Below are 27,830 nucleotides of genomic sequence, written 5' to 3' on the forward strand. Positions count from 1 at the left end.
AAGTAACTCAAACAAATCTTGTGTATACTCGTTTACGTTTCATCTCGCGTACATATAAAATAGTTAGAATGACTTTACAGATTAAAATCCTCTGTGAAGGAACAAGAATAATAAACTAACTAACTACTTAACTTGTGTCATGGTTAAGACTAAGTTCTGTCATGGACTAAATTGGAAGAGTAGTATGAGGCAGCTACAAATTTGCATGTTTATCGGATGTTCTCAAAACACGCAGAATTTGTGAATGGTTGATATCCACATATAAACTCATTTTAATTGTGTATTTCTTGTAGAAGGTCTAAATGTAGGATAAATAGGTATAGACCTTATTAATATGACACTTGCAGTTGTTGAATACGTTGAAGAGAATTTCTGCTACAGGAATCCTGAGTTAACCTGAAACTCGTAATGCATATGTTGCTTGCTTCATTGGAACACATGAACCATATTAATCTCACGTACATTAATGTTGGTGGTCCTATTTTTTGGAAATATGTATCCCTTATAGTTTTATATGTCTGGGTCAGTAGAACAAAAGAACAAGATCTCCACAATATATATAACTCATTATATCTCATTATTTATTGATATCTCATTATATATAACTCATTATATCTCATTATAACTCATTATTTGTTGTTGTCAAAAGTTTACGTTTCATTTTTGAGTCTATACAGGAAAATTAATCTCGAATGTTTTTTATTAAAGTTTACATTTCGTTTCTGTCATTGCTATTATATCACTCTATATTTGTTGCACACCATTGATTTCATTACTATTTTACGGTTTGTAAGATGATATGAATTACAATATTACATACACATGCTCATATGACTTAAGAAAGAAAAAAAAAAATTGAAGGCTGGAGAGAGTGTAAATTATCGACTTCATTCGATGCTTTTTGTCAAAATTTTCTTATTGTGTCATTTTTTATGCTTCTATTTGATTATTGAGAGTAGCCTAAATTGTTTAGTTAGATTTCCAATGTAATTTGATTTTGCATAATACCATTATCATATCATCTTAGACTTACTTAATGTTTTTCCTACTAATGTGTCGTGTGTTGATATCATCTTGCCATGATACTTTATTTTTGAATGTGTGGTCTTTGTACTTGATTTTTTTTGTTTTTGACTCTGTTTTTCTTTAAGAGATCGGTTTGTTGCATTTTGCTACGATATGGATAAGTCTTGGATGTCCAAGGACCGGTTAACAAGCGAATATATTCAAGGAGTTAAAAGGTTAATTAGTGTTGGAAAGGAAGAAGGAAGTTTCATACGTTGTCCATGTAGAGATTGTTCAAATATCAACGAGTTAACTAACACTGAGGTCAGAAATCATTTTTCGAACGTGGTATTAGCCAAGGTTACACTATTTGGCGGTTTCAAGGCGAAAGCTCTCTATTTTCCGAGACCTCGACTAGTTTTGCAGAACAAGACACTTTTGGACATTATGATGAGGTTGAGACTTCTGAAGATGTTGGACATTATGATGAGACTGAGACTCCTGAAGATGTTGGATATTATGATGAAATTGAGACTCTTGAAGATGTTGAACGAATGAGAGAAATGGCGAAAGCTGCAGAGGACCATTATATGACTGATCCCGAGAAATTTAAGGAATTGCTTGAAGATGCCGAAACACCTTTGTACGAGGGTTGCTCAAAATTCACAAAGCTATCAATAGTTATTATTTTATTTAATCTGAAAGCAAATAGTGGGTGGTCCGACAAGTTTTTTTCGGGTTATTGAAGCTACTGGGAGAGATGCTTCCTCAACCAAATCTCTTGCCGAAATCCTTGAATGGAGTCAAGAAGACATTGTCTGTTTATGGGATGAAGTACGAGAAAATACATGCATGTCCAAATGATTGTATACTCTATAGGGGTGATAAATACAAAGATGAAACTATGTGCCCTATTTGTGGAGTCTCAAGATATAAAGAGAACAAGAGAGCGACCAACAAATCAGGTGGAGTACTAGCAAAAGTTTTGTGGTATTTTCCACCAATTCCAAGATTCAAGAAGATGTTTCAATCTGCCCAAACATTAAAGTCAATGACATGGATGCCGATGAAAGGGTGGTTGATGGTAAGATGCGCCACCCAGCAGACTCTCCAGCATGGAAGTTGGTTGATGAAAAATGGCCAGAATTTGCAACAGAATCCAGAAATCTTCACCTAGCACTTTCAACCGATGGAGTCAATCCACACCGTACTCTTAGTACTAAGTATAGTTTATGGCCTGTTATGCTGGTCACATACAACCTCCCACCGTGGCTATGCATGAAAAGAAAGTATATGATGCTTACGATGTTGATATCATGTCCAAATCAATCTGGAAACAATATCGACGTCTACTTCACCCTTGGTTGACGACTTACATGTTCTGTGGGAGATAGGGGTGGAGGCTTATGATGTGTACCGTCATGAATCATTTATACTTAAAGCTATTTTGTTATGGACAATCAATGATCTTCCTGCGTATGGCAATCTTTCTGGGTGCACTGTGAAAGGTTATTTTGCTTGTCCTATTTGCGGAGAGGGCACGTCCTCAACCAGGCTTAAACACTCTGGGAAGAACGTATACACAGCCAATAGAAGATTTCTTCCGCACTATCATCCATATCGAAGACAAAAAAAAGACTTCAATGGTAAAACAGAGCTGCAGGAGGCACCTGAACCTTTAACTGGTTTGAAAGTACTGGAAGAAGCTGAAGGGATCAAAGTCATATGGGGAACAAAGGGAACCATTACGGGTGCTACTAATTGTTATTAGAAGAAATCAGTTTTTTTTTAGCTTCCATACTGGAGATATCTAGAACTCCGACATAATGTGGATTTTATGCACACGGAGAAAAATGTATGTGACAGCATTGTTGGGACCCTACTTAACATTCCACGTAAAAATAAAGACACAATTAAGTCTCGTCTTGACCTCCAAGAAATGGGTCTAAGGACAGAATTGGCTCCAACAATTGGGGAAAAGCGATTGTGCAAAATTGACTCCGGCTTGTCACACACTATCTAGAGATGAGAAAAAAAGACTATGCAAAATTTTGCATGAGTTAAAAGTCCCAAGTGGATACTCTTCGAATTTTAGGCCTCTTGTCTCGATGCAAGATCTAAAACTGCAAAATATGAAGTCGCACGGCTGTCATGTTTTGATGCAACAACTTTTTCCGGTTGCAATAAGAACAATTTTGCCAAAGAATGTGAGATGTGCAATTATTAGGCTATGTTCTTTTTTTAAGGCTATTTGCTCGAAAGTAATAGATAAGGAAAAATTGCCTCAAATTCAGGAAGACATTGTGCTCACAGTATGTTTGCTGGAAAAGTATTTTCTGCCATCATTTTTCGACGTTATGATTCATCTAACAGTGCACCTTGTTAGAGAAGTTGATCTTTGTGGTCCTGTATTCTACCGATGGATGTATGCATTTGAGAGGTACAATGAATTATATATTACCCTTCAATATTTCTTAATGAGCTTTTATTTATAAACATTACTATTGTGCATTCTCTTAGGTACATGACCTTGTTAAAGGGCTTTATACACAATCGAAATCGATCGGAAGCTTGTATTGCTGAGAATTACATTGCAGAGGAAGCAAATGAATTTTGTAGTGAATTCTTACCTGACTTAGATGCAATTCGGATTCCTCTCGGTAAAGATAACACTACCACAGATTTGATATCATCTGGAAATCTTCCCCGAGGATGTACCCATAGTCAAGTAGATAGAAAAATGTTGGACCAGGCACATCTCTATGTGTTGCAAAACACAAGAGATGTTCAGCCTTACATCGAGCAAGGTTTCTTTAGTTGTTCACTTTAAAAGTCCATTTTAGTTCCTTGGTTTCGGATTCCGATAGCTAACTATTTTATTTTGTGGCCTAACATGATAGAGAACATATGAACTATCTGAAGGAACAACAACCTCGTAAATAAAAAAAACTCACATGGTTGCATGCTGAACACAATCTCTCATTTAGTGATTGGCTTAGAGACAAGGTATATTATAAACTGGTCTTTTTTTTGTTTTTGTTATTTTTGTATGTTAATTTAACTTAGATTAGGACTAAAATGTTTACACAACAATGCACAGGTTTTGCTCGAGAGGGGAAATCCTGACAACAAGGTGTCAAACACCTTGAAGTGGGAATCGAAGGGGCCTTTGGCACATGTTTACAAATATTCTACCTATGTCACTAATGGTTATCATTTTGCCACGAAATGGCAAGACGCTTTACGAGTAAATCAAAATAGTGGCATGAGTTTGACAGCAACAACACCGCAGGTTTCAAGCGCAAAGGATCAAAACCCGATTTTTTCGAACATGTCTTTCTACGGTGTTATTGTTGAAATATGGTTGCTCGATTATACAAATTTCAATATTCCAATGTTCAAGTGTGACTGGGTTGATAGCAAGAATGCAATTAGGAAGGATGACATGGGTTTCACTTTAGTGGATCTTGGTAGAGTTGGCCATAAATCTGATTCCTTCATCCTAGCTTGTCAGGTCGAGCAAGTTTTCTATGTACCTGATCAACTTGACCCAACCTGGCCAGTTGTTGTAGAATCTCCTCAAAGATGCTTTCACGAATACGACGACGATAACGATGATGAGCTCATTGATGCTCATGTAGGAGATGACAATTTTGTTGAATTGCCAAATGTTGACTCATTGGATGTTAATGACGAATCTCAGTCAGTTTACGTCCATGAAGATTGTGAGGGCACTTGGATTGAGCATAAAAAAACTTCTTGATTTATTAGTTTTCATTGTTTTTTGTGGTGGAATCAATATTTGGTTTGTTAATAAGAGATTGTGACCAACTTTTGTCTTTTATGTATTGGCCTTACGATTATTTTGGTTCTGTTCAAATTATGATATCAGGTTTTTGCCATAACATGCTTATTGCTACTGATCATGTCATCTTCTAATGATTTTCCTATTCTATAGTTTTTTTTTGAAAAAAATGCATAGATGGGTAACGAACTATACCCTTAATCAAACATTGGGGTTCAAACTTTTTTTTTAGCAAGTTTGGGTATCCATGTCTACCACGTTTTGCAACGTTTGGTTCTGTTTCATTTCCGTCCATTTTTTTTACATGTGACATGCTATTTTTCATTTTCTCTAATTATTTTCCTATGTTGTTATGTAAAACTTGCCACACCATTGCCACACGGCAAGGGGTGTTCATTCGGTCGGGTCGGGCACTCTGTCGGTTTCAATTTCGGGTAACCCGATTAAAATCCGGTTCTTCAAGACCCAAAAAAAAAACAGATCTGAGAAGAAGGTGACGGCTTAAATAGTTATTCAAGATCTAAACTCCAAATATTTCCCAATAAAAACATATCCAAATCCCAAACACTTAAAAGTTATTTCTTTCTTGATTCCTCCTTTCAAACTTATAGTTTGGACTTTGAAATCGGAAAATGAAAATTGAAAACCCAAATCTCTAATCGGAATCGGAAAAGTTTTGAGTTGATGATTTATTGTGGGTAGTGATAGATTTATCTAAACTAATCAACTTTTGTTATCGCCATGTTTTTTCTTTTTTTGATAGTGTAGAACATGTTTTTTCGGAAAGTCATAAATTGAAAGCCAAAGATGGTGGGGCAATTCAAACAATGAAGTCGCCACCTTAAACCGCCATCAACTCTCTTTCTGCCATTAGAGAAGCTTGAAGGATCGAAATAATGTTTTTTCTTCCCGAAATATTCACTAGGTTGCTATGGCAATATCTGCCGAATAATCGATATATGTCAATTTTGGAGGATTCTATATGTCAGCATACCACAGGGCAACTTTTACATAGCCACATAGGAAAATAATTTGATAAAAATAAAAAAGTTGTGCCACATGTGAAAAAAATGGACCAAAATTAAACAGAACCAAACGTTGCAAAACGTGGTAGACATGGATACCCAAACTTGCTCAAAAAAAAGTTTGAACCCCAATGTTTGATTAAGGGTATAATTTGTTACCAATCTATGCATTTTTTTTTTTTTTTTTTTTTAAGGTTTAGTTAGATATGGATCCAAAAACAAGTGCCAAATCATCTCAGAAAAAGCATCCAATCGAGGAAGGTGACAATATTACAAGTGTTATGGGTCAAGCTAAAAAGCTTTCACTCACTATTCATTTTAAAGGTAAGCTTGTGGTGGAGTTTAATGCAAAAGGAAAGATCAAAGGTGCATTTATTCAAAGTGAGTTCAGTAATTGGGTTGGCACACTAGTTAAAAATATGGCTCCACTAGCTGAGTACCCAAACTGGACGAAAGTTGACAAGCAAATAAAAGATGATGTATGGAATTCAGTGCTGGTAAGCGGTTGTTTTGCCTATTATACTGATTTTGAATTATTATTGTTGTTTCTAGAAGTGTAGACTCATCTCTGCCTTGGTTATTTGTAGGAAAAATTTGAGGCAGATCCTAAGTTTAAGAAAAAAGGATTGCAACAATGTGGTAAGATATAGCGGAAATTTAAGAATTATTGCACAAAATATTTTGTCATACCTTACATAGATGACCCCGATCTAATAAATCCACCAAAAATCTATCCGAATGTTAAGAAACAAGATTGGGAGAAATTTGTAAAAATAAGGTTATCGGAAGAGTTCCAGGTATATATCTGTCATTTCCTTTGAATTTTCATTTCTAATAAATTTATAATTTTGTTAAGGTGTGATAAACTAATATACTATTTTCATTTGGGCTCTTAGGAACTAAGCAAGATTCAATTGGAAAGAAGAAACTTGAACAAATATAGCCATCGACTAAGCAAATTAGGTTATGATGGCCTTGTCGATAAGATGGTAAGTAGATATTTAAGTTTGTTAGATAAAACCAACGTAGGTAATCTAATATTACTTGGTTGGTTTGGTTATTTGTAATTGATAATAGATAGAAGCTGGGATACCTATTGATGAAGATGATAGATCTCTTTTGTGGCGTTTAGCTCGACAAGACAAAAGTGGTGAATATGTTGATGATGCCACAAAGGAGGTAATTCAAAAGATTGTAAGTATCAAGCTCATCATTGTATGTGTGTTTGCGAAGCATATCGACAATTTCAGCCTTAGAATGAAAACTCAAGAGGCATGTGTACTATTTTCTTTAACATATGGGTCTAGTTTACCTAGCTTGATATATTGATGTATTTTTGTACTGATCTAGATGATATATGGTTCCCTATCTAGCTTGATCTGGCTTCGACATATGAATTTTTTTTACTGATCTAGCAAGCATAATATATATAGATCTATCCTGTCTAAGTGCCTACTAGTGTTGAGGTTCAAGAAAGTTATTAGTTACCAATCCTTTCACCCAAAATCTCATTACCCAGTTAAAGTAAATGAATAACAAAGTCTACAAAAATCAAATCCTAGCACTACTTCTCTCCAGAGTCTACAAAATGGCTGCGACCACATTGGTCATCCTCCAGTTTGCTTCTTCTGGCTTCCTGAGTGCTGTGATGACTCCTTGGTTATCTCCTACCAGGTGGACAGAAGTTCTCCCTTCCCTGGTTGCTAGCATTTCCCCAACCTCTGCTGCCAAGTATTCTGCATCTTTAGGTCTTTGGGCTCTGACTTCGTTGTATGATTCTGCTAGAATTCCCCTTCTGAGTCCTTTAGAATTGCTCCAGTTGCTCCGTTGTTAATTTTTAGACTTCGCCTCAGGCCCAATTTTGTCTCCCATGCACATTTGTAGACTACCACAGGGGTTTCAATGTTTTGAGGTTTAGGTATAAGCCTATAAATGATAATATTTGACAGTATATGTAGGGCATGTTTGATTCGTGGGAATTATTCCTAGACTCATTATAGGCTAAAATTCTATGTAGGGCATTGTGATTTGTGACAGCCACTGCTCGCAAGAGCACAATGATGCATGCATCTTGTAGTCTGGTTGTTGGAAGGAGGCAACACTCCATATGCTTAGCTTTTTATATTTCTAAAACTGCTAAATCTGCGTTTTGACACCATTGCACCACCAGTCCACCACCACACACTGCACACCAACAATCCATATACACACTGCACCACCAGTCCACACAATGCAAACCACCGCACACTGCACACCACCAGTTCACACACTGCGTTTGAAATCAGTTTTTTTTTTTTTTTTTTGACGAAGTAAAAAGTCGCAGTTCCATTATTCTCACAAACAGTAGTTGAGTATCTGAGTATCAGAGTTTCAGAGTACTATCATCTTTAGACCTCCATCCCTAGTCCTTAATTCCATGAAATGATGGCAAGACAGCAAGAAGAGGGTCTCCATAGCCAATTGCTTCCCCATCACTGAACAGCAGCTTTAGGACTTCTCCAGCAACATCCGACTTCACAGGAAGTTCGGTGCCAAACTAATCCAAATAGCCAATTATCTTCCCTTCTTTAATGACATCACCCACTTTACATACGGGAGGTTGCTTCTTTCCTTTCACCGTTCTTCCTATTCAAATGGACCCAACTGTTGCCGATGAGACTAGAACATATCCATTTGATCCAGAAGCTTCTAAGGATGCTAACTTTGATGACTGCTCTGGAGAGACATATTTAAATGGACTGATGGTCTCTTTTGGTGGTGAGGGTGGTGATGATGTGGGAGCTGATTCGGCTACTGGCTTACTTGGAACTGCTGTCGGCTCTGAAGGTGAAATAACAGGTATTGAAGTACTTGTTGCTCCAATATTATGTTTCAGATTCATCTCAAAGTCTCCGATCTTTAGCTTTAGTTCTGCCACATCTGTCTCATCACAAACTTCAAGGACTGATTCCTAAAATCCTTTAGGGAAAATTGCACCATTTACACTTTTCTTTGCCACTGGCCCATTTGAATTGCTATCTAAAGCAGCTACATCAGGAGTAGCTGCTACTGTTGTTGTTTCTGCAGCCTTAAAACATGGTAAAAGAGTCCTTTTTCTGGTTACTGGAGAAAAGGAAAGCCTTCCAGCTACTCCAACTCCTTGGGCGAATGGAGACTTCTTATCCTTTTTACGTTTAAGATAGCATGCTGTGGACATGGCCCATACAATGGAATTGGGCTGTGTACTATTGCTTCAAACCTATGTGACAACAGAGATACGTACATAGGTCCATGTATAGATTGGGATCCATTCCATCCAAGTGAGAAAGCAAACAGGCTCATTGTTTAACAAATCTTGTGCATGATCCCCGGACTCTTTGTTGCATCTTTTGTTTCCCATTGAAAATCCCCATAAATCCATGTATTTGTTTTTAATTTTGGTAAAGAATTCATCTATTTGTTGATTGTGAGCATTGTCGCTGTTCTACTAAATATTGTGTAAAAATGTATGAAACTGCACCTGTAACTACAAGAATTACCCCCAATGGAATTACTAGTCTTCTCCTTACTCTTCTCTCCCTCCTCTTTCTTTTTCTCTCTCTTTGTCTTTATACATCCTTTTCTCTCAACCGCTCCCTCTCGTTCGTTCATTCATCTTGATCCTCTGTCTCTGTTGCCACCGCCCCACGCCAGATACGCGGTTCTTCGGTGGTTAGGGTTCCGCTTCCTATCTCACGCACCCGGTCGTCCCTTCCTTACTCTCCCACCCCCAACCCCCGCCATATACCCGCAATTTCGTGGTTAAGCGTCTTTAGATCCGCGGGAGGTCTTCTCTCCACTATTTTTTGGTGTCACACGTCATGAATTTCGATGATGCCCTCTTTGATGGTCCGCGGACCACCTATGGGGCATCACGCAAAAGCCGGTTTATCTCCATTATTTTACGATGATCCGCTGGACAAAATTCCATCATTAATGTCGATCACGCCCGTCTGAATCTACCTCCCAATTCTCGAGGCCCAATCTCCCATGGTTCCTCTCTCAAATTACGCCTTTGCCCAATCGCCTTTTCAAATCCCGCCCAAACCCTTCATTTTTCCTCAACCCCATAAACACCCAATTCCTCTCTGTTCATTTTTTCATTTCATTTTTCTCTTCCTCACCGGCCAGGCTTCTTCCCCGCATCCTCCTTCTCAAGGTTCAATCCTGCTCCCGCACCCTTTGGGCCGTTTCTCGAGGTTTGTCTTCCTCTTTCTCACTCCACTTCGTTTACTACTTTACTCCGATTTCAATACTGTTCCTCCTTCTTTTCTCTCTCCTGACTTGTGTTCTTCCCCATTCTTCCCTCCCCTCTTAGTGTCCATCGCGACATGTCGGGATCATTTCGGCGGATTCCTCTGCCACCCGGATCCGCGGGATCCGTCTCTTCTCCATCTAGGTCTAGCCATCTACCGCGGACATGTCGGACTCTCCTAAGTCTCACTCTCCCCCGATTACGATTACTCCCTAGAATCCGGAGGTCTTGGAAAATTTGTCGAGATGCCGCTGTAAAACCGAAAGAGTCCGTTGACCCCTTTACGTAATCGGGCGAGGTTCACCGGCGATAGACCAAAAGGCAACCCTTTTTGCTTGACCCTCCCTTAAAGATATAAAAGAAATACCAAGGTCCCTTACCGCTTGCCGCCACCCAAAGAGCGGAAACCCAAATCCTCCCCTCTTATCCTTTGGCTATACAACCAAGATCTCCCCACTCCAAAGGCCGCAAAAAAGAACCGCCAATCAATCCGCCCAACTTACAAATACCGCCCCTTCCTACTCTGCGTTAAGCATTACCTGACCCTCTTCAACTATCGCTGGCCAGTAAATGGCGTCTAACAAGCTCAAACTCGGGGACGGCCGACTCAGGGTGATGAGCCCAAGAGCCCTTAAAAAAACCCTGGACGGCTCCTCCGTCTCCCTCCCGAGCCACCAACCCAAATTCAGCGGCCTCCGGTTTGCCTCCCCTCAATACGGAAAAGAAGCAGGTCCCTTGGCCGACCCTCCCCCTCCTCCCTAAATGGCACCAGCGATTTAAGGCTCACGATCGCGATGTAAATATCCGCGACTCTTACCCCTTTTGACAATCCTGCGGTCGCCTCTTTGTTTTTCAGCTCTCATCTCCCCGCATACAAGCATACGGTGACTCCGGCTCCTTTTCCTCTCACGAACATCAATTTATACTAGGCGGGAAAAGGTATTCACTAAAATTCCTTTTTTTTTTTTTTTTTTAACCCTCCTTGGATATTGGCTATGTGGTTATATACCTTGGACTCTCTTGAAGTCGCTAAACAAGAGATCAATGGTCCCAACGGGTGGAAAGCCAAGCATGCCCCGGTTGGAGGAAGGACCGCGATGCTCTACGGATCGTTGCCACGAAGGCCCAAAAACTCTCCAACAAAGAGAGGACAAGCACCGCGACTACGTTCTTTGGGGTCACCTCCAAGATGGAGAGCCAAAGGGAGCAGGAGAAACTTGCTACTCGGGGCCGCGATGGACAAAGTAAAAAGAGATGACGATTCCCGAGGCTTGGCGAGAAGAAAATTGCTTTCGTGAATTGAAGAGCCAACTCGAAGAACTTGCGCCGGGTCGCTCTGCCGTTCACCAGTAGCCCCATTCCCAAATCGGCCGATACACAAGCTCCACCCTCGATCACCACGAGGCTCGACGGCGGCTTGCTAACTTCAAGCGATCACCTCCCCATTGATGTTGATCGCAGATTCGATCCCTCATGGAGGAGGAAGGGGCGAGGCTTCTTCCGGCAAAGAGGTGGTTGAAGGGCGCGGTAAAATGTATTTGGTACCTCTGTGATTCTGATGTTCACTCTTTAACAATATATTTTGCACTATGTAATTCGCCTGTTTTTCTGGGTATGCCCAGCAGGTATTTAATCAAATGTGTGTGTCTTTTGTTAGCCTTTCCCCTTATATTGTGAAATCATTTTTCTTGATTCTCGTGCACCCATCTGCTTTTATTTACTCTCTTCCCAAAAGTGGGATCTCTTCTTTGGTGTTTATGTTACCTCTTTGCACATACCTTTTAGTTGGCTGTGAAGCCTGTTGGGGCGGCACAATTTAGCCCAGATTGATTTGGACTTAAAGTCCGTGAAGGGCTCTTCCCCCCCGGTGTCCTTGTTCGGCTGTGAAGCCTGTTGGGGCAACTCAATTTACCCCAGATTGATTTGGACTTATAGTCCGCGAAGAAAGCTCTTCCCTTGTCCTTGTTCGTTTGTGAGCTGGTGAATTTGCCCCCGTTTGATTTGGACTTATAGTCCATGGGCGGCTCTTCCCCGTTGTCCTTGTTGGGTATGAAGCCTGTTGGAGCAGCTCAATTTGCCCCAGTTTGATTTGGACTTATAGTCCGCGAAGGGCTCTTTCCCCCCGCTGTCTTTGTTATGGCAAGGAGCTGTTGGGCAACAACTCGATTTGCCCCAGTTTGATTTGGACTTATAGTCCATGAAGGGTTCTTCCCCCGCTATCCTTGTTCGGGGCTTTGTTGGCTCAATTTGCCCCGGTTTGATTTGGACTTATAGTCCGGAAGAAGCTCTTCCCCCTGTCTTTGTTCGGCTTTGAAGCCTGTTGGGGCAACTCAATTTGCCCCGAGTTTGATTTGGACTTATAGTCCGGCGGCTCTTCCCCGGTGTCTTTGTTAGGCTGTGGAAGCTGTTAGAACAACTCAATTTGCCCCCTCAGCTTGATTTGGACTTATAGTCGTTCCCCCCATGTCCTTGTTAAATTTTGTGAAGCCTGTTGGGGCAGCTCAATTTGCCCCCAGTTTGATTTGGACTTATAGTCCGCGAAGGGATCTTCCCCCCTGTCTTTGTTCGGCTTTGAAGCTTGGTTGGGGCAACTCAATTTGCCCCCCAGCTTGATTTGGACTTATAGTCCGCCACGGCTCTTCTTCCCCATTGTCCTTGTTATTTGTGGAAAACCCCCAGTTTGATTTGGACTTATAGTCCAAGGGCTCTTCCCCGTTGTCCTTGCTCGTTAGTGAAGCTGTTGGGGCAACTTCAATTTGCCCCATGTTGTTGTTCTTCATCCCCACCCTCCTTCTATTCAATGAACTACAATAAACAAAAGACAAAATTCATGTTCTCTCACAAAGATTATTCATTAGCATTTCTATCTTTACTCCGCTAACAAGAAAAATAAAACAAAGCTAACTAGAAATTGCCTCCATGCATGGAATTTTTTCAACATTTTGATATTCCATGGTTTCTCTATCATTTCCCTGCCAAGTCTTTAGCTTGTAAGTTCCCCGAAGTGCCCTTCTCGATACGGCATAGGTCCCTCCTATTGGGACCCAACTTACCATCATTCTTTTCTTAGTGGCGGTGTAACACACCGATATAAATCCCCCACTTGAAAGTCCGCGGCTTCACTTTCGCTTGTCATATTGTCTCTGCGGCCTTCTAGTGATATTCCTCGGCCCATTATATATATTTCTCTCTTTTCTTCTATGAGATTCAAATCGGTGGCTAAAATCCTCTCATTTATTCCCAATTCCACGGCTTTTGGTTCTTGTCGTTTTTCTATCATTTCCACTGGGATGACCGCTTCTACTCCATATGCCATGGCGAACGGTGATTCCTTAGTAGGCGTCCAAAATGCGATAAACCCATAATACATGATTCAACTCGTCCCCACGCACCTTTACGATCCTCCAATTTTTTCTTTAAGTTATCTATTATAATTTTGTTCGGCCTTACTTGACCATTCCCCGAGATTGTAGGGGCCGAGAACCCCGCTTCACCTAAATGCCCAAGAAACTCTACTTTTCCTCCGTTGAACGAAGTTCCATTATCCCGATAATGGTATGGGGCAACCGAACCCGCGGATGATATTTTCCCATAAGAATTTCTTTCCATTCTCTTTTAACCGTTGCAGAGCCACACCCTCTACCCATTTGGTAAAATAATCCGTAGCCGCCAAAGATAAACCTCCTTTTTCCGCTTGCCATTGGCGAGAGGCCCAACAATATCTAGCCCCCACATGGAGAATGGCCAAGGGGCTGAACACATTTAAAGGGCTCGGCTGAGCATGTATGAACATGAGGGTCAAACCTCGCACTTCGCATTTCTTGGCTCTTCTGTGGTGTCTCTCTTCATATGAGGCCAAAAAATACCCCCTGTGATATCAACCTTGTGGGTAGTTGTTCACCCTGCTGAATGACTCCCCCGCAATCACCTTCATGGACCTCTTAATTAAAACCTCCTGCCGCCATTACATCTTAGTAATGGTCCAAGCTGAAATTCCTCCCTCAGATAGGTCACCCTCAAGCAATGTGTACCTCGACTTCGATGTTCCATTCTTCGCCTCTCCTCTGTTTATTCTTTATCTCCACTCCCCTCGGAAAGCCTTTATCGGTTCCATCCACCCTGATCCCACTCGATAAATGAGCCAAACTCCACCCCATCCGATGTACTTAGCTTGCTCAACACTCTAACTTCAATAGATCGACCCTCGATCCGGGTAGCACTTTTACATCGCCCGAGCATCGGCATGTCTATTCTCTCCAGCGCCCTGGGTGGGTAAACTTTATTTTGTCGAACTTGCTTGCCGCCCGGCTGTAGCACTTCCGGGTATCTCGCCATCCGAGGGCATCGAGTTACCAAATTGGAATCGAGAACCACAGATAACTCATTCACCCCGTGATCTTTGGCCAAGTCTAATCCCGCTATCACGACCTCATATTCAGATTCGTTATTCAAGCCGCGCAAACCCCGTTTCATTGAGCGGCTCCAGCGATTGTTCTCGGGAGTTACTAGCACGACCCCAATCCCATTTCTTGTATCCTAGCGGTAAACCATCCATGAAAACTCTCCACCCATTCGCCGCGTATTCCAAGGATCTAAAGGATCATGGGTGACCTCCCCTCGATTCCATTACCATTTCCTCTCCCCAAGTGGGATCCTCTGGCGGAAATCGCCGAAACTCCGCCATGGCTTTCGCCTTTTCAGCCCCGATCTGCGGTATGCGTAATCTCATAAGAACTTAGTAATCGCCCGGCTTCAAAGATCCTACCTAACTTCTCGGCCTTCAACGCCTGTTTGAGAAGGCAGATTATTACTACCACCACCGAATGCCCGAGTAAGGCTTCAACTTAAGGGTTGAAAATATCAAAGCCAAAGCATACTTCTCAATCCTATCTTGTGTCTCCGGGTAGGGTTTTACTTTGAAAGTAAACCGGCTTTTCTATCTTGTCGACCACCCTCACTAGCACGAACTCCTATTGCATACTCGCTAACTCCCGGATATAAATGCAACTTCTCCGCCCAAAATTTAGTCGTGATAACAACGGTGCCTTCCTAAGTAATCTTTCAACTCTTGGAAGGCTCCTTCACACTCCAGCGGTCAATGGAAATCGTGAGTTTTCCTCGATGGAGGCGATATAGAGGCTTACATTTGTCTGCAAGATTTGCAAATGAATTTAAAGTGCAGCGACCCTACCCGCCAATCTTTGGACTTCCTTCACATTCTGCGTGGAGGCGGCATCTCAATCGGCGACCCGATCATGCGGATTAGCCTCTATTCCACGGTGGGTGACTATGTATCCCGAAACTTTCAGAAGTTACCCCAAAGGTGCATTTCACCGGGATTGAGTTTCAGCTTATGCTTATGCCAATGCCAAAAGTCTCATGGAGACCTTCTAAGTGTTCCTCCTCCGACATACTTTTTCCACCATGTCGCCAATGTATATCTCGATCCCCTTTTGAATCTTGCCTTCAACATCTTTTCCCCAACCGCAAAGGTTGCACCGCATTTTCAAAGCCGAAGGGCATCCGGGTGTAACGATGGGTGCCACCCTCTACCACGCGAAGGTGGTTTCTCTTTTTTCCGGCCCATACATCGCGACGATTGTATCCCAATCGGCATCCATGAAGGAAAACACCTTATATCCTGCCGTTCTATCCACTAGCTCATCCACCCTGAGGGCATGGGGTAACAATCTTTTGGGCATTCCTTATTTACATCCGTGAAGTCCACACACATTCTAACCTTACCGTTCTTTTTTGGCACCGCGACCACATTGACGTTACTCAGTAAACTCTACCTCCCTTTATGATCCCCGCCTCCTTTCATACCACCTCCTCGCGGATACCTTTTAACTATTTGGTTCAGTATGCTCCTCATCTTTTGTCTTACTGGTTTAGCATCTTTATTCATATGCAAGTGATGACAGGGCATATTCGTAAACCCGGTGATATCCTCGATTACCCATGCAAATACATCGATTATTGTCCATCAAAAAATCTGCACCCGGCTTGCGTTTCCATTCTTCCGGCAAATCGGCTCCCACCGAGGTAAACTTTTCTTCATCTCCCACCCTAAGGTTCACTACTTCCACCTCATCCAAAGTTTTGGTCCCAGCCGAGGCCTCGTTACACCCCTCCGGCTCCTCACCTTTCGTAATCGCTATCCGATCCTATTTCGGACGGCCCCTCCCCTTTGGTACCGCAGACCATATTTTTTACTGTAACTTGATAGATGTTCTGTGCTGCCACTTGATCCCCCCTTATTTCATACGTTCCCCCATTAGCTGGGAAGCGGACCACCTGGTAAAATGTCGATGGGATGGCCTTCATTTCGTGGATCCATTTTCTCCCTAGGATGGCATTATCTTTGGAGCCGGAATCCACCACCATAAATCTGGTGAACACTGTCGTAGGGCCGGCTGTAACTGGTAACATCAATTCCCCTATAGGCTCTGTCATGCTACCATTGAACCCATACAGATTGGTTTGAGGAGCTTTCAACTGCTCCCTACTGATATTCATTTCCTCCATGGCCCCTTTAAACAACAAATCTACTGAACTTCCGCAGTCTATCAACACTCTCTTTACCAGATAATTACCCATCGCTATAGTAATCACCAATGCATCCTCATGCGGGGAAGTCACTGATTACAAGTCTTTTGGGGGTGAACATTATGCCTTCCTTACCGCTTCAGCGATTCCCCACTAAATCGGTATCTTTGGACGACCTCGTTCTTCACCTTTGACTTCTATTTATTTCTCACCTTTTCTCTATGTGCATTTCTCCCTAGGGTTTCTCCACTAAAGATGACATTGATGGTACCTAGAATTCTAGCTGGAGCAGGCACTCTCTCGGCTTGGCGAACCTCTGCGACAAACTCCCTGAGCATCCCCTTTTCAATCATTCTCTCCACTAACCACTTCAAAGCATAACATTCATTCGTGGCATGATTCCTGATCTGATGATATGCCGCAGAATGGCTTCCCCTATTGCCACCGGTGTGCTCCCGCCGTTCCTTCTTTGTTGCCCAATCAGCGGCAAAATTTCCTATGGTGCGTTAAAAGTGTGCGATTCGTTTCGATTTCGGTATGGCTTCCTCTCTCGGATATCCTTTCCGCGCTGATATCCCGGCCCGTCCGACCTCCGCTATCCCTCTATACCCTCCTTTCTCTCTTTCATCCATTCTCTTTTTTCCTTCCGATCGTCGTCGATTGACAGCCCGCCCCGCCTTTCCCGCTCTTTTTGTTCCTTTCGTCCTCTTTATATCTTCGTAAGCGTATGTATTTTTCCACCTTTGATACAAAGCATGCAACGAAGTGATTTCGATTTTGAAACCGACTCATGAACCCCCCGGTTCCCCCTCAAACCGTGTTGGAAGGCTATTACCACATGTATGTTCTTCCAAATTTTCAACTCTCAATGTCTCCTCCTTAAACCTCCGCGAAACTCTCTCAATGATTCAGCCAGACCTTTGTTTTATGTTGAACAAAGCCGCTGATATCAACCACCCTTCTTTTCTCGTGTATGAAGTGGTCAACAAACGCTAAAAACCTTTTGATGCTCAGCGGCGCCAACCGATAATACCAATCCGGGCTCCCGCTTTAAACTTGCGGGGAACATCATGCGGTGAAGCCCATCATACTTACTCTCCTCGCCACAACGGCATCTGCTGCGGAAATGGTGCAAATGATCCGCGGGTCTCCTTCCCATCATACCTCTCAAACCACGGGTTGGGAGAACCTCTTAGGCACCTCCGAATTCCATATTGAATCCGCCCGATGGATTTTTGTTGAGGCTTGCAACCTCCTTTTTATAGCACTCGGGTTTGCTTTTTTCGCACGTGGGTTATCTCCCCTATCCTTCTCAATCATAGCTACTACCTCCAACGTGACACCCACCGTTGGTTCTCTCCTTATTTTCCCCTTCCACGTTATCCGATGCTTACTCCGCTCTGATGTGCACTAACTCGTCATTCTCATTTCAGAAATGACTATCTCTTCCCTCGGAGAAGTCTAGTAGCGTCCCGCCGCCACGCCATATTTCTTCCTCTCCTTCTCTTTCCTCCTCCCTACCCTTTCCACCTCGGTGCTCTCTTTCCTCCACCATTTCTCTAATCGTGGCTTTCTTAGGTCTCCCTACTCCTCTTTTTCACTACAAAGCCATTTTAGTTTTGGGTCCCCACAGGCGGCCAAATATAACTACAAGAATTACCCCAATGGAATTACTAGTCTTCTCCTTACTCTTCTCTCCTCCCTTTTCTTTTTCTCTCTCTTTGTCTTTATACATCCTTTTCTCTCAACCGCTCCCTCTTTCTCATTCATCTTGATCCTCTTCTCCGGCCACACTTTGTCCCACGCCATATACCGCGGTTCGGGTGGTTAAGGTTCCATCCTATCTGCACCAGGGGTCCCTTCCTTAATCACCACCCTTTTATATACCCGCAATTCTCGGCGGGTATCGTGTCGCGTCTTAGATCCGCTGCACTCGGTCTTCTCTCCACTATTCTGTATTCGGACCATTCGCCACCCATGGTGTCACACGTCATGAATTTGACCCCTACAGCACCTTTATGTGCAAAAGAGCAACACCAAAGCCCGTTTATATGTACATGTTAGGAGAAAGAATTCTTTACCAACTGCACCTCAACATCAAGTGGTTAAGCGCGTGGGAGTGAATTTTTTTTCTTAAATTTCGATGTGTCTTAGTGTGTATCATGCACAAATGCTCATATTTGCGCTGGATCATTTTATTGATCACGGCTAACTAAAAGGTTTTCAAAGTTGCGTTTCAATATTTTTGAGCAACTCATAATATGATAATAATGCTGCATTCAGATTTTCTTTATATCACTTAGTTACCAGTTGAGTGACTCAAGAGTCTTATTCTGCAAAATAGGTTGTAGTATCATATTATTTATTCAGATGCAAATCTTCGTAAAAGGTCGAGAATTCTAATACAATTGACAATGTCTAGGCAAATATCCAAGACAAGAAAAAAGACATATTTCTTAGATTCCCCTGATACAATTGATATAATACACAGCTACTCCAACGCATTATAGAAATAGTTTTCGGGCTTTCCATACATGAGGCAGACTTGGATAAAATCAGATGGAGGTTATTTTCAAGTCTTAGAAGCTTTTTTCTCCGTCTTCGTCTCTTAGAACAGCCTGTGGTCGCTCATTCGTTGATTTTGAATTTTATATCTATTTTTGCAGGAGGAGCTAAAAAATAAGGTAGAGGAGGGGGTTTTGGTAACGGAAGGAAAGAATGACATACTTACTATGGCATTGGGAACTCCAGAGCCTAGTGGTCGAGTTAGGGCAGGTGGACAATATGCGACTCCCACTATGTACTTCAATCTTCCTAATAAAAGATCAAAGAAATATCACGAGGATTTGGAAGTGAAGTTAAAAGAGAAAGAAGCTCAAAACAAGAAGTTGAAAATTTTGGTGCTACATGTACTTAAAGAACAATGTGAGACTAATTCACCAGCGACGACAGAACTGTTGAGCGAGTTGCTCAAGCAAGGACCAAAACTCGTCAACTCGTTGCCATTAGAAAATGTGGAATCCAATAGTGCCAAAAGTGATAATAGGCATCAGGTGATTGGCAAGTCTAAGCAGGTAAGTTTTTTGGCTTTTAAATTTGTATTTCTAATTTTCTACATATTTCGAGTTTTCTCTTTAACTAAACTCATATTTAATGTATAGAGAAAAGATGGTGGTCAACAAAAAGGTGTGACTTCAAGAAAACTTAAGTCGAAAAAATGTACGTAAGTTCATTCTATAGTTGCCTTAACTATGTTATATTCATTGTGGTATAATAAATGCAGGGGAATGATAATGTATCTTTTTTTCATTCCTTTATTCCAAGTGCTTCACATATACTAACTTGATGTACACTTCGTTATAGTCAAAAATAGACAACGGAAAAGAGCATTGTGGATTCGAAAACTTAAAGCTAAAGATGGGAAGGTAAAAAAATATTTTCTTAATTAAAAAAGGTTGATTAAATGTTTGTGTCAAATTTGTTACTAGATAATGTTGTTTTTGTTTTGTTTATTTGTTATAGGAGAAATGTAGGGAATGATACGTAGCTTTTTTCATTCTTTTATTCCAAGTGCTTCACATATACTAACTTAATGTACACTTCGTCGTATAGTCAAAAATAGACAACGGGAAGAGCATTGTGGATTCTGAAAAACTTAAAGCTAAAGATGGGAAGGTAAAAAAATATTTTCTTAATTAAAAAGGTTGATTAAATGTTTGTGTCAAATTTGTTACTAGATAATGCTGTCTTTGTTTTGCTTATTTGTTATAGGACCAAGATTGTAGATTGGCATTGGGATCGATATCTAAAGACAACATTGTTGCCGAAGGTTGTGTTTTAGCAAGGAAGGGGCCAGAGGATACTATTCACAACATGCCTTTGGGAGAGTTATATCTGAAGGTCTCAATAAATAAAGCATTGTGTGGTGATGCCTTTCTCCCAGTTCGAAACGGCGATGAACATGTATTTGTTAAAGATGCGGTAAACTCGTTTGTGGCATGGCCTAAGGAACTTGTGATACTTAAAAGTGATGAGGTAGTATAAGGATATGGATATTTGTATGGTAATTTACTTAATTTTGTTATATAAACATCAATCTTGTTCATCAACTTTTTGTTAGATAGAGAAGCGTATTCCACTTCCATGGGGCAGTATTCAATATAAGATCAGAAAGTTTGTGGATTGTGTCGACAAAATAGTGAAAGAAAACGCTTTTATAGAAGTTCCAATGGTTGGAACTCTTTTCCATGATGAGATGGCAAAAGTACGAGTTTCAAAAGATGAGTTAATGGATGTGTGTGAGAAGAGAATGTTAAATGGTAGCTGCATTATCTCCTACATGAGGTATGAATAATTTGGTGAGCTTATTTGTGTTAGTTATAATTTAACTTTTCATATGCGACGACTTAACATAATGTATATATATGTTGTAGATATTTATATGCGACTTTTGGAATTGCTCAAGCAAAGTATGCATTTGGTAACCCATAAAGTTTTACTATTTATACAAAGGATGATGAAAAGGCTCGATACATTCAAAAGTTGGCTGAATAACACGGTGATCATGTGCTTTTAATTCCTTTCAACATAGGGTAACTGTGTTTATACATTTGCAGTACATATACATTATTTTCATATAATTAAAATTATTTTATTTTTATTTTTATTTTTATTTATTTTTTTCCGATTGGTTATATAATTAAAAGTACTTAATTGAATTTGTATCCACATAACTGGTCATGTAGGGGGCATTGGGTCTTAATGGGTCTTGACATACCATCAATGGAAATGTACTGGTTGGACTCTTTAAAAGATTTTCGAGGGCCGCCGGATCCAGCTTTTAAATTATTAGTAAACACATGAGTTTAGTCTTTATTTATTGTATTTTTCATTGTATATTTGATTCTATCTTGAAAATAATGAGAATGAAACAAATGCATTTTCAGTGCGATCAAGACATCAAATATGTCCAAAGGAAAGAGAAAGATGAATCCAAATCCAAATTGGAACTATGTGACAGTAAGCTTAGTTTCTTTGGAATACAATACAAAGTATCTTCCAATTTGTGTATGTGTTAATGCAAGTATTAATTATGTATAGTGCCCACAACAATAAGGAGGGATTGTATGCAGATATTATGTATTGCGCTTTATGCGAGATTTAGTAGAGGATCCTGGTCCACCGATCAAAAAGAAGGTGACTGTAAAGTAGCATTATTTTTCATATAGTCTTAGCTAGCTTATAAATTGGTGCATTTGTAAATATGGTAGGCAATGCATTGTCTGCGTTATTCATTTTCATAATATTTATAATATATTTTTTAAATTAACGTATTGGAGTTCTCTAGCAAGAAGAGTTACACCACTGAAATAGATGAACTTCGTCTTAAATTCATCGACTTTATCCAACAATTTATCGAGTAGTTAATTTGGGTAAGTGGCCTTCCATATTTTCCCTTTGTTTATGTATATATACTTTTCTTATCGTTTTTTTTTTTTCTTACTTGTACAATATACCCTTCTTGATTCACTTGCCTTTTAATTTTATATACTAGTCATAGTGGAATGACGACTTCATGATATGATGCAGGTGTCATGGATCGATTAACAGATGAATAGATGGCAGCTAGGTTTTTGGTGTTGGAAGTGCGCACAACAAGCTAAGATATTGCTAAGATAGTATTGGCGTTATGTAGGTTTTTTTTTTTTTTAATTGTGATTCTTTTGGTATTGGAATGACTTCTTTTGTTGGGAGTCAAACTAGATGATAAATACTTGGTTTGATCGATGAAATCAATAGAAGTTTTTTGTTTTGAATGTTGTTTCTTTCTTCTCGAGTGGATGTTGTTTCCGTATCATAAAGCAAGTTAAAGTGATTTTGGTTGTGATGTTTTGATAAATGTATGTGGATGTTGTTTATGTCATAAAGCAGGTTAATGGGATTTTGGTTATAACATATAGGATGCAGGTTGAGAAATGAATATGATCGAATACAAAAATGAAAAAATGTTTTTTAAAAAAATTATTTTCATTTGTCTCACTTTTGGAAAAAGTGACATAATATCTATTAAAAGTGACACAAACCCACCACTCTTATGTGTTTCTTTTCATAATGAAGTTATATGGAGTTGATTCCCAAAAGTGACACAAGAAAGTAAAGGGCTTTTGTGTCACTTTTGATGTACTTTGTCTCACTCTCTCCAAAAAGTGACACAACTAGTATACTTTAATGTGTCACTTTTGACTTACTTATGTATCACTCGGTCCAAAAGTGACACAACTAGTATACTTAATGTGTCACTTTTAATGTACTTATGTCTCACTCACTCGGTCCAAAAGTGACACAACTAGTATACTTTAATATGTCGCTTTTTGACGTACTTTATGTCTCATTCTAGTCCAAAAAGTGACACAACTAGTATATTTAATGTGTCACTTTTTGACGTGATTCTTATGTCTCACTCTGATCTAAAAGTGACACAACTAGTATACTTAATATGTCACTTTTAACGTACTTATGTCTCACTCTGGTCAAAAAATGACACAACTAGTATACTTAATGTGTCACTTTTAACGAAATTATGTCCCACTCTAATCCTAAACGGATACAACTAGTGTCACTTTTGACAAGCACTGTGACACTCTTTCTTAAAAGTGACACAAGAGGCTATTCTTAAGTGTCACTTTTATTAACAAAAAGTGACACATTTAGTAAGGCTTTTGTGTCACTTTTGGTAGAATTTTATATGTCAGGGGCTTATAGGTCACTTCAGAATTAGTTTCAAAAGTGACACAAGTGACTTCTTGTGTCACTTAAAAAGTGACACAAAAAGCCCTTCTTTTAGTAGTGAAACGTTGGGCCGAAACATATTAGTTCTTTGGGCCAATTTCTATTTTGTTTGGGCTGGGTCCATAGGACTCAAAATGGGTCCAATTGAGTCTTTAAGTTGTTTAGACTTTTGGGCCTCGTTTTAGTTAGTTGGATTAGGATCATGGGTTAAAGTGTTTTACATACAGGTTTGCGTCAGGGCCTGTTTGGATGAACACCAGTTTGGGACTGGTGACTGTTGGGTTTGACTATTGACCAGTCAACCCTGTGATTTTTTACCATTGACTTTGTGTTACATTTTTTTTATATATTAAATTTTATGGACTAATCAAATGGTAGAATGTTGTGGAAGCCTGCATAAACTAGTTTGTCATTATCTAAGAAAGCTTTGACGTTGATAATGTGCAATTTTTGACACGTGGCGAGATTGAAATTTTAGGAGACATAATATTCCTAAAACGCTATAAAAATGTTATGCAGTACGCTTAGAACAATTGTGACATTATGTGGTTTGTTGAAATTGTTGTTCTGTTAAATGATATGATATGTTAGGATATATATTAAATGCAATAGTTTTGAGAAATAAATGTAAATGCTCCACCATTATATCTGTGAGATGCTACTATGAGGTATTATAGTATTTGTGGATATTTCCCAAGGGATTGTGGCTTAGTGCAATAATTTATTTGGCACGTGAAAGAATGAAAGTTGTTATGAGATGTATTGAGATATTTCTAAATATTGTGGCTTAGTGCAATAATATATTTGGCATGCACGTGATAAAGTGAAATGGTTATGAGATACTAATGTATGATACATGAATAAATTACGTAACGAAAATCTTAGAACCTAGCTATCACAACTCATGTGATTTGGCCATTGTGTAGGGCATATATGATATGATTTGGCCCTTGTGTAAGGTGTGTAAGATGTTGATTGACCCTTGTGTAGGGCAATCATAGCCGAATAGTTACTGGATTATCTCGTTCGCAAAATTAAAACGAAACACGCGATATTTTATGCCGAATAGTGGCTGTCAAAGCCCGAATTTCTAAACAATTAAAAAAAATGAATATTTGAAATATAAATATCTCAAACATCACTTGGTTCAATTGTCTAAAAACCCAGGCTATGACGGGGTGGATACAACACATGTCAAAACCTAAAACCCACATCATAAACAATCTTAACCACAAATTCAATCTCCAAAATTCTCTTTATTACTTTATAAAAAGTCTATCTTCCGTCCCAATAAAACATCAAATCACTCTCTGAATAACATTCTTAAATATCTTATTCTCATGTCATGCTAAAAATGTAAACTACGTTATTACATCCTTTCAATAAGAATCAGACCTAATAAAGAACTAACGGACTGCTCCAGGCATGAATCTCAATCACACGCCGCGATTCCACTGCCTTCCACCTATGTTCCCAAGAACACACCCACGTTGCCAAAACAAAGCAAACGTGGGTCAGCAAAATGGAATTTGCTGGTATAAGTAGAATAACCACATAAAACCATTATCATACTTTAATTATTCAAACAATCACTTTATATTATCCCATAACTTAATCATTCACAGCTTGGAAGACAGGTAGTTCCGTCATCTCAACCGGCATAATTTCTTCCCAAGCAAGACTTTCATTATATAACTCATTATAATAACTCGTTTTAATATTTAAACCATTGAATTAAAACTTACCAATATCCACTGCTGTATAAGGGTAGGACTGCGTCCCTGCACAAAAATATTATTAAGTCCTACCCTCCTCCAAAAGAAAGTTAGCAATTTTATATAATATGTGTAGATATCTTATAGGTATTCCAATGCAATCCCAAATACACTCGCATAATCAAATCAATTTCTCCTATCAAATAATCAATTTCTTTTCTTATACACTCACCATTTAGTGCCTATATACCTTAGGTCATTCCCGTCACATTCAAGGAATACCCAACCCTACATTCCCGTACCTCAAGGAATACAACTAACCCACAAGGCGAATACCTTAGTTCCTCTCTAGGGCAGTCCAAAGAATCTGGTCATTCATGGCACATGCAATGAATACCCGGGTCATTCATGGCACATTCAATGAATACCCATAGATAACGCTAACGGGCCATTTATGGCACATTCAATAAATGCCCACCTAACCTATGACATCAACAGTCATAAAACTCAATTCCAAAACTTGAGGCGTGGAGAGTTCAAAAAGAGGTGGTAGCATTATTGAAATTTATTGTATATATTATTTCAGAGAACGAAGGAATATCTTGATTCAAGTATTTTGGTTTACGCGTTATTAATTAGATTGATGTCTAAGGGTTATAACGTTGCATATCATAAAAACTGAAACATCACATAGTAGGTAATACACATACACACGTATATATAAAGGTCTTAGCCTAAAGCCAAGCATGCTAATAGCCCTAGACCTATCTTAATAATCCGAGTTAAAAAGTCAAATTTGGTCAATTGGTCAAAGTCAATCCTGGTCAAAGTCAACTCTGATCAAAGTCAACCCTGGTCAAAGTCAACGTCGACCTGCCAAGGGTCAACAGCAGTCAACCAGTCCAAACTTATCTAACCCCAAAAGCCCACAGCTTAAAGCCCAAAGTCTAATACAAAAATCCAAATTTGAAAATCTAAACTAAAGCCCATAAGCCCACCCACGATTGGGCCCAAGCCCAAATCGTGAGTTACTGTTCATCTTCCTTCCTCACCAAAACCTCCACCAGCTCTAGCCACCACCGACCAGCCATCACTCAAGATGAGTTGGTTCTATCCAACCCACACTAGAAATGGTTCGGCCCAAGCCCAACATCAAAAATGAATTTCGCTGTCATCTTCTTCCTCACTCCACCAGCGCCACCACCACCACAACAGCCACCACCGGCCACCTATAATCAAAATGAACCAAGCCGTTTTCATCCTCACGAAAAACCCCACCTACCTATACCAACAAATCATAATTTTCTTATACAGTGACAATCTCGATTTGACGCCATTACTGCTCCTCCACCGATCAGCCACCACCGGATCAGCCACTCGCCAGCCTTCCCTACCTAACCGAAACTACTCCCCTTCAAAACCCCTACAACATTAACCAAAGCAAGAACCTAAATTCTTGAACTCGAAAACTTTCAACCAAATCAGATTTGGAATTCTCGCCACCATTAACGCTCCTCCGGAGCTTCAACAACACCCCCAATCTCAACCCAACCGCACCCAATTCAACATCAACAACACCCAATACAATATCAACAATTCAAAATCAAACTAACAGCCCACACAACAACATTACAACAACAACACTATAACAGTTCATGATAATGGTTCTTTTGGCGAAACGCCAAAGCGCATAACCAACACATTAAACCGACCAAAATGGTTTACAGCAACCATGATCGATTTATTACCCTCAATTGATTCTCGATACGCACAAGTTTTCGAGACAACCGGGTCCAAATTAATACGCTGTAAGAACAGATGAGCATGTGAACAAGATCTTGTCGCGATCTACAATAAATGAGAAATCAACAAAATGTAAAAATCTACTCACCTTTTATAAACCAAACAAATGAAAAACCCGAAGACCGAAGTCGATCATTTGCGTGAAACGAAACGACTCATTCAAAACCTTTTCTTCTTTCAGTAAAACTCCCCTTTTTTTTTTTCTAAAACCCTCGCTGTGTTTTTTTCCCAAAAACTCTACGTGAGAAAACTCCCCGAAAAACAAGGGTTGAAACTTATCTACTTACTTACGGGCTTTTATCCGTAACTGCTGGATATCCTATATCTGTTTTATATATTTTATTTTATTATTATTATTATTTTTTTTTTTTTATTATTATAAGAAAAGCAAATAAAAGACGGGGTGTTATAGTGGCAATACCCACATAATGGCATTCGTGTGAAGGTTACCTGGTATGAAATATCCCGTTTAGAGTAACTACACACGGAGTGGTTCATTTTGTGAGGGGAGGCATGTGGATGTACATGTTCGGCGTAGGAAAGCAATTGTGGTAGCCAGGGAAACTAGGTAAAATATAGAGACGACATGATTCTAGAGACACTTGAAGAAACTCTAAACAATAATTGTGATGATATATCAAAGTGTACGTTAAATCTATAATAAATGATTGATTGTGGTTGTGAAATTGGTCATTGAGACTATTATTGTTGGTTCAATGAGATGATTGGAATTATGTATATGTTATGTTTGTTTTATTGTAATTTATGTTGCATTCACAATGGTTTTGCAGAAGGGTAGGTGGGTTGAATTGATTATTTATGTAGGTGTGACCCACTCTATGATCAGGCCTACACCAGTTTAAGTA

General features: G+C 39.9%; 2 protein-coding genes across 2 annotated transcripts; one reads left to right on the plus strand and one right to left on the minus strand.

Annotated features, from left to right (window-relative positions):
* The first annotated feature begins 2,061 nt into the window (after positions 1-2,061).
* Positions 2,062-4,768, plus strand: LOC147499744 (uncharacterized). Its single transcript, XM_086563525.1, has 5 exons — positions 2,062-2,253; positions 2,396-2,756; positions 3,379-3,445; positions 3,526-3,733; positions 4,106-4,768. The coding sequence occupies exons 1-5, from the start codon at positions 2,062-2,064 to the stop codon at positions 4,766-4,768; spliced, it is 1,491 nt and encodes a 496-aa protein (XP_086419651.1).
* Positions 4,769-16,249: 11,481 nt separating this feature from the next.
* LOC147499745 (uncharacterized) lies at positions 16,250-16,708 on the minus strand. The gene has a single exon (XM_086563526.1). The coding sequence runs from the start codon at positions 16,706-16,708 to the stop codon at positions 16,250-16,252; it is 459 nt and encodes a 152-aa protein (XP_086419652.1).
* Positions 16,709-27,830: the final 11,122 nt, after the last annotated feature.

This window comes from Coptis chinensis, chromosome 5 (genome assembly GCF_015680905.1).
Source record: "Coptis chinensis isolate HL-2020 chromosome 5, ASM1568090v1, whole genome shotgun sequence".
NCBI classification, from domain to species: Eukaryota; Viridiplantae; Streptophyta; class Magnoliopsida; order Ranunculales; family Ranunculaceae; genus Coptis; species Coptis chinensis.

Coding starts and splice junctions, on each gene's coding strand:
- LOC147499744 (XM_086563525.1), top strand. CDS start 2,062: ATGGATGCCGATGAAAGGGTGGTTGATGGTAAGATGCGCCACCCAGCA. Junction 2,254..2,395: donor GTTTATGGCCTGTTATGCTG/GTCACATACAAC, acceptor GTTCTGTGGGAG/ATAGGGGTGGAGGCTTATGA. Junction 3,734..4,105: donor GAGGATGTACCCATAGTCAA/GTAGATAGAAAA, acceptor AACAATGCACAG/GTTTTGCTCGAGAGGGGAAA.
- LOC147499745 (XM_086563526.1), bottom strand. CDS start 16,708: ATGGGTAATTATCTGGTAAAGAGAGTGTTGATAGACTGCGGAAGTTCA.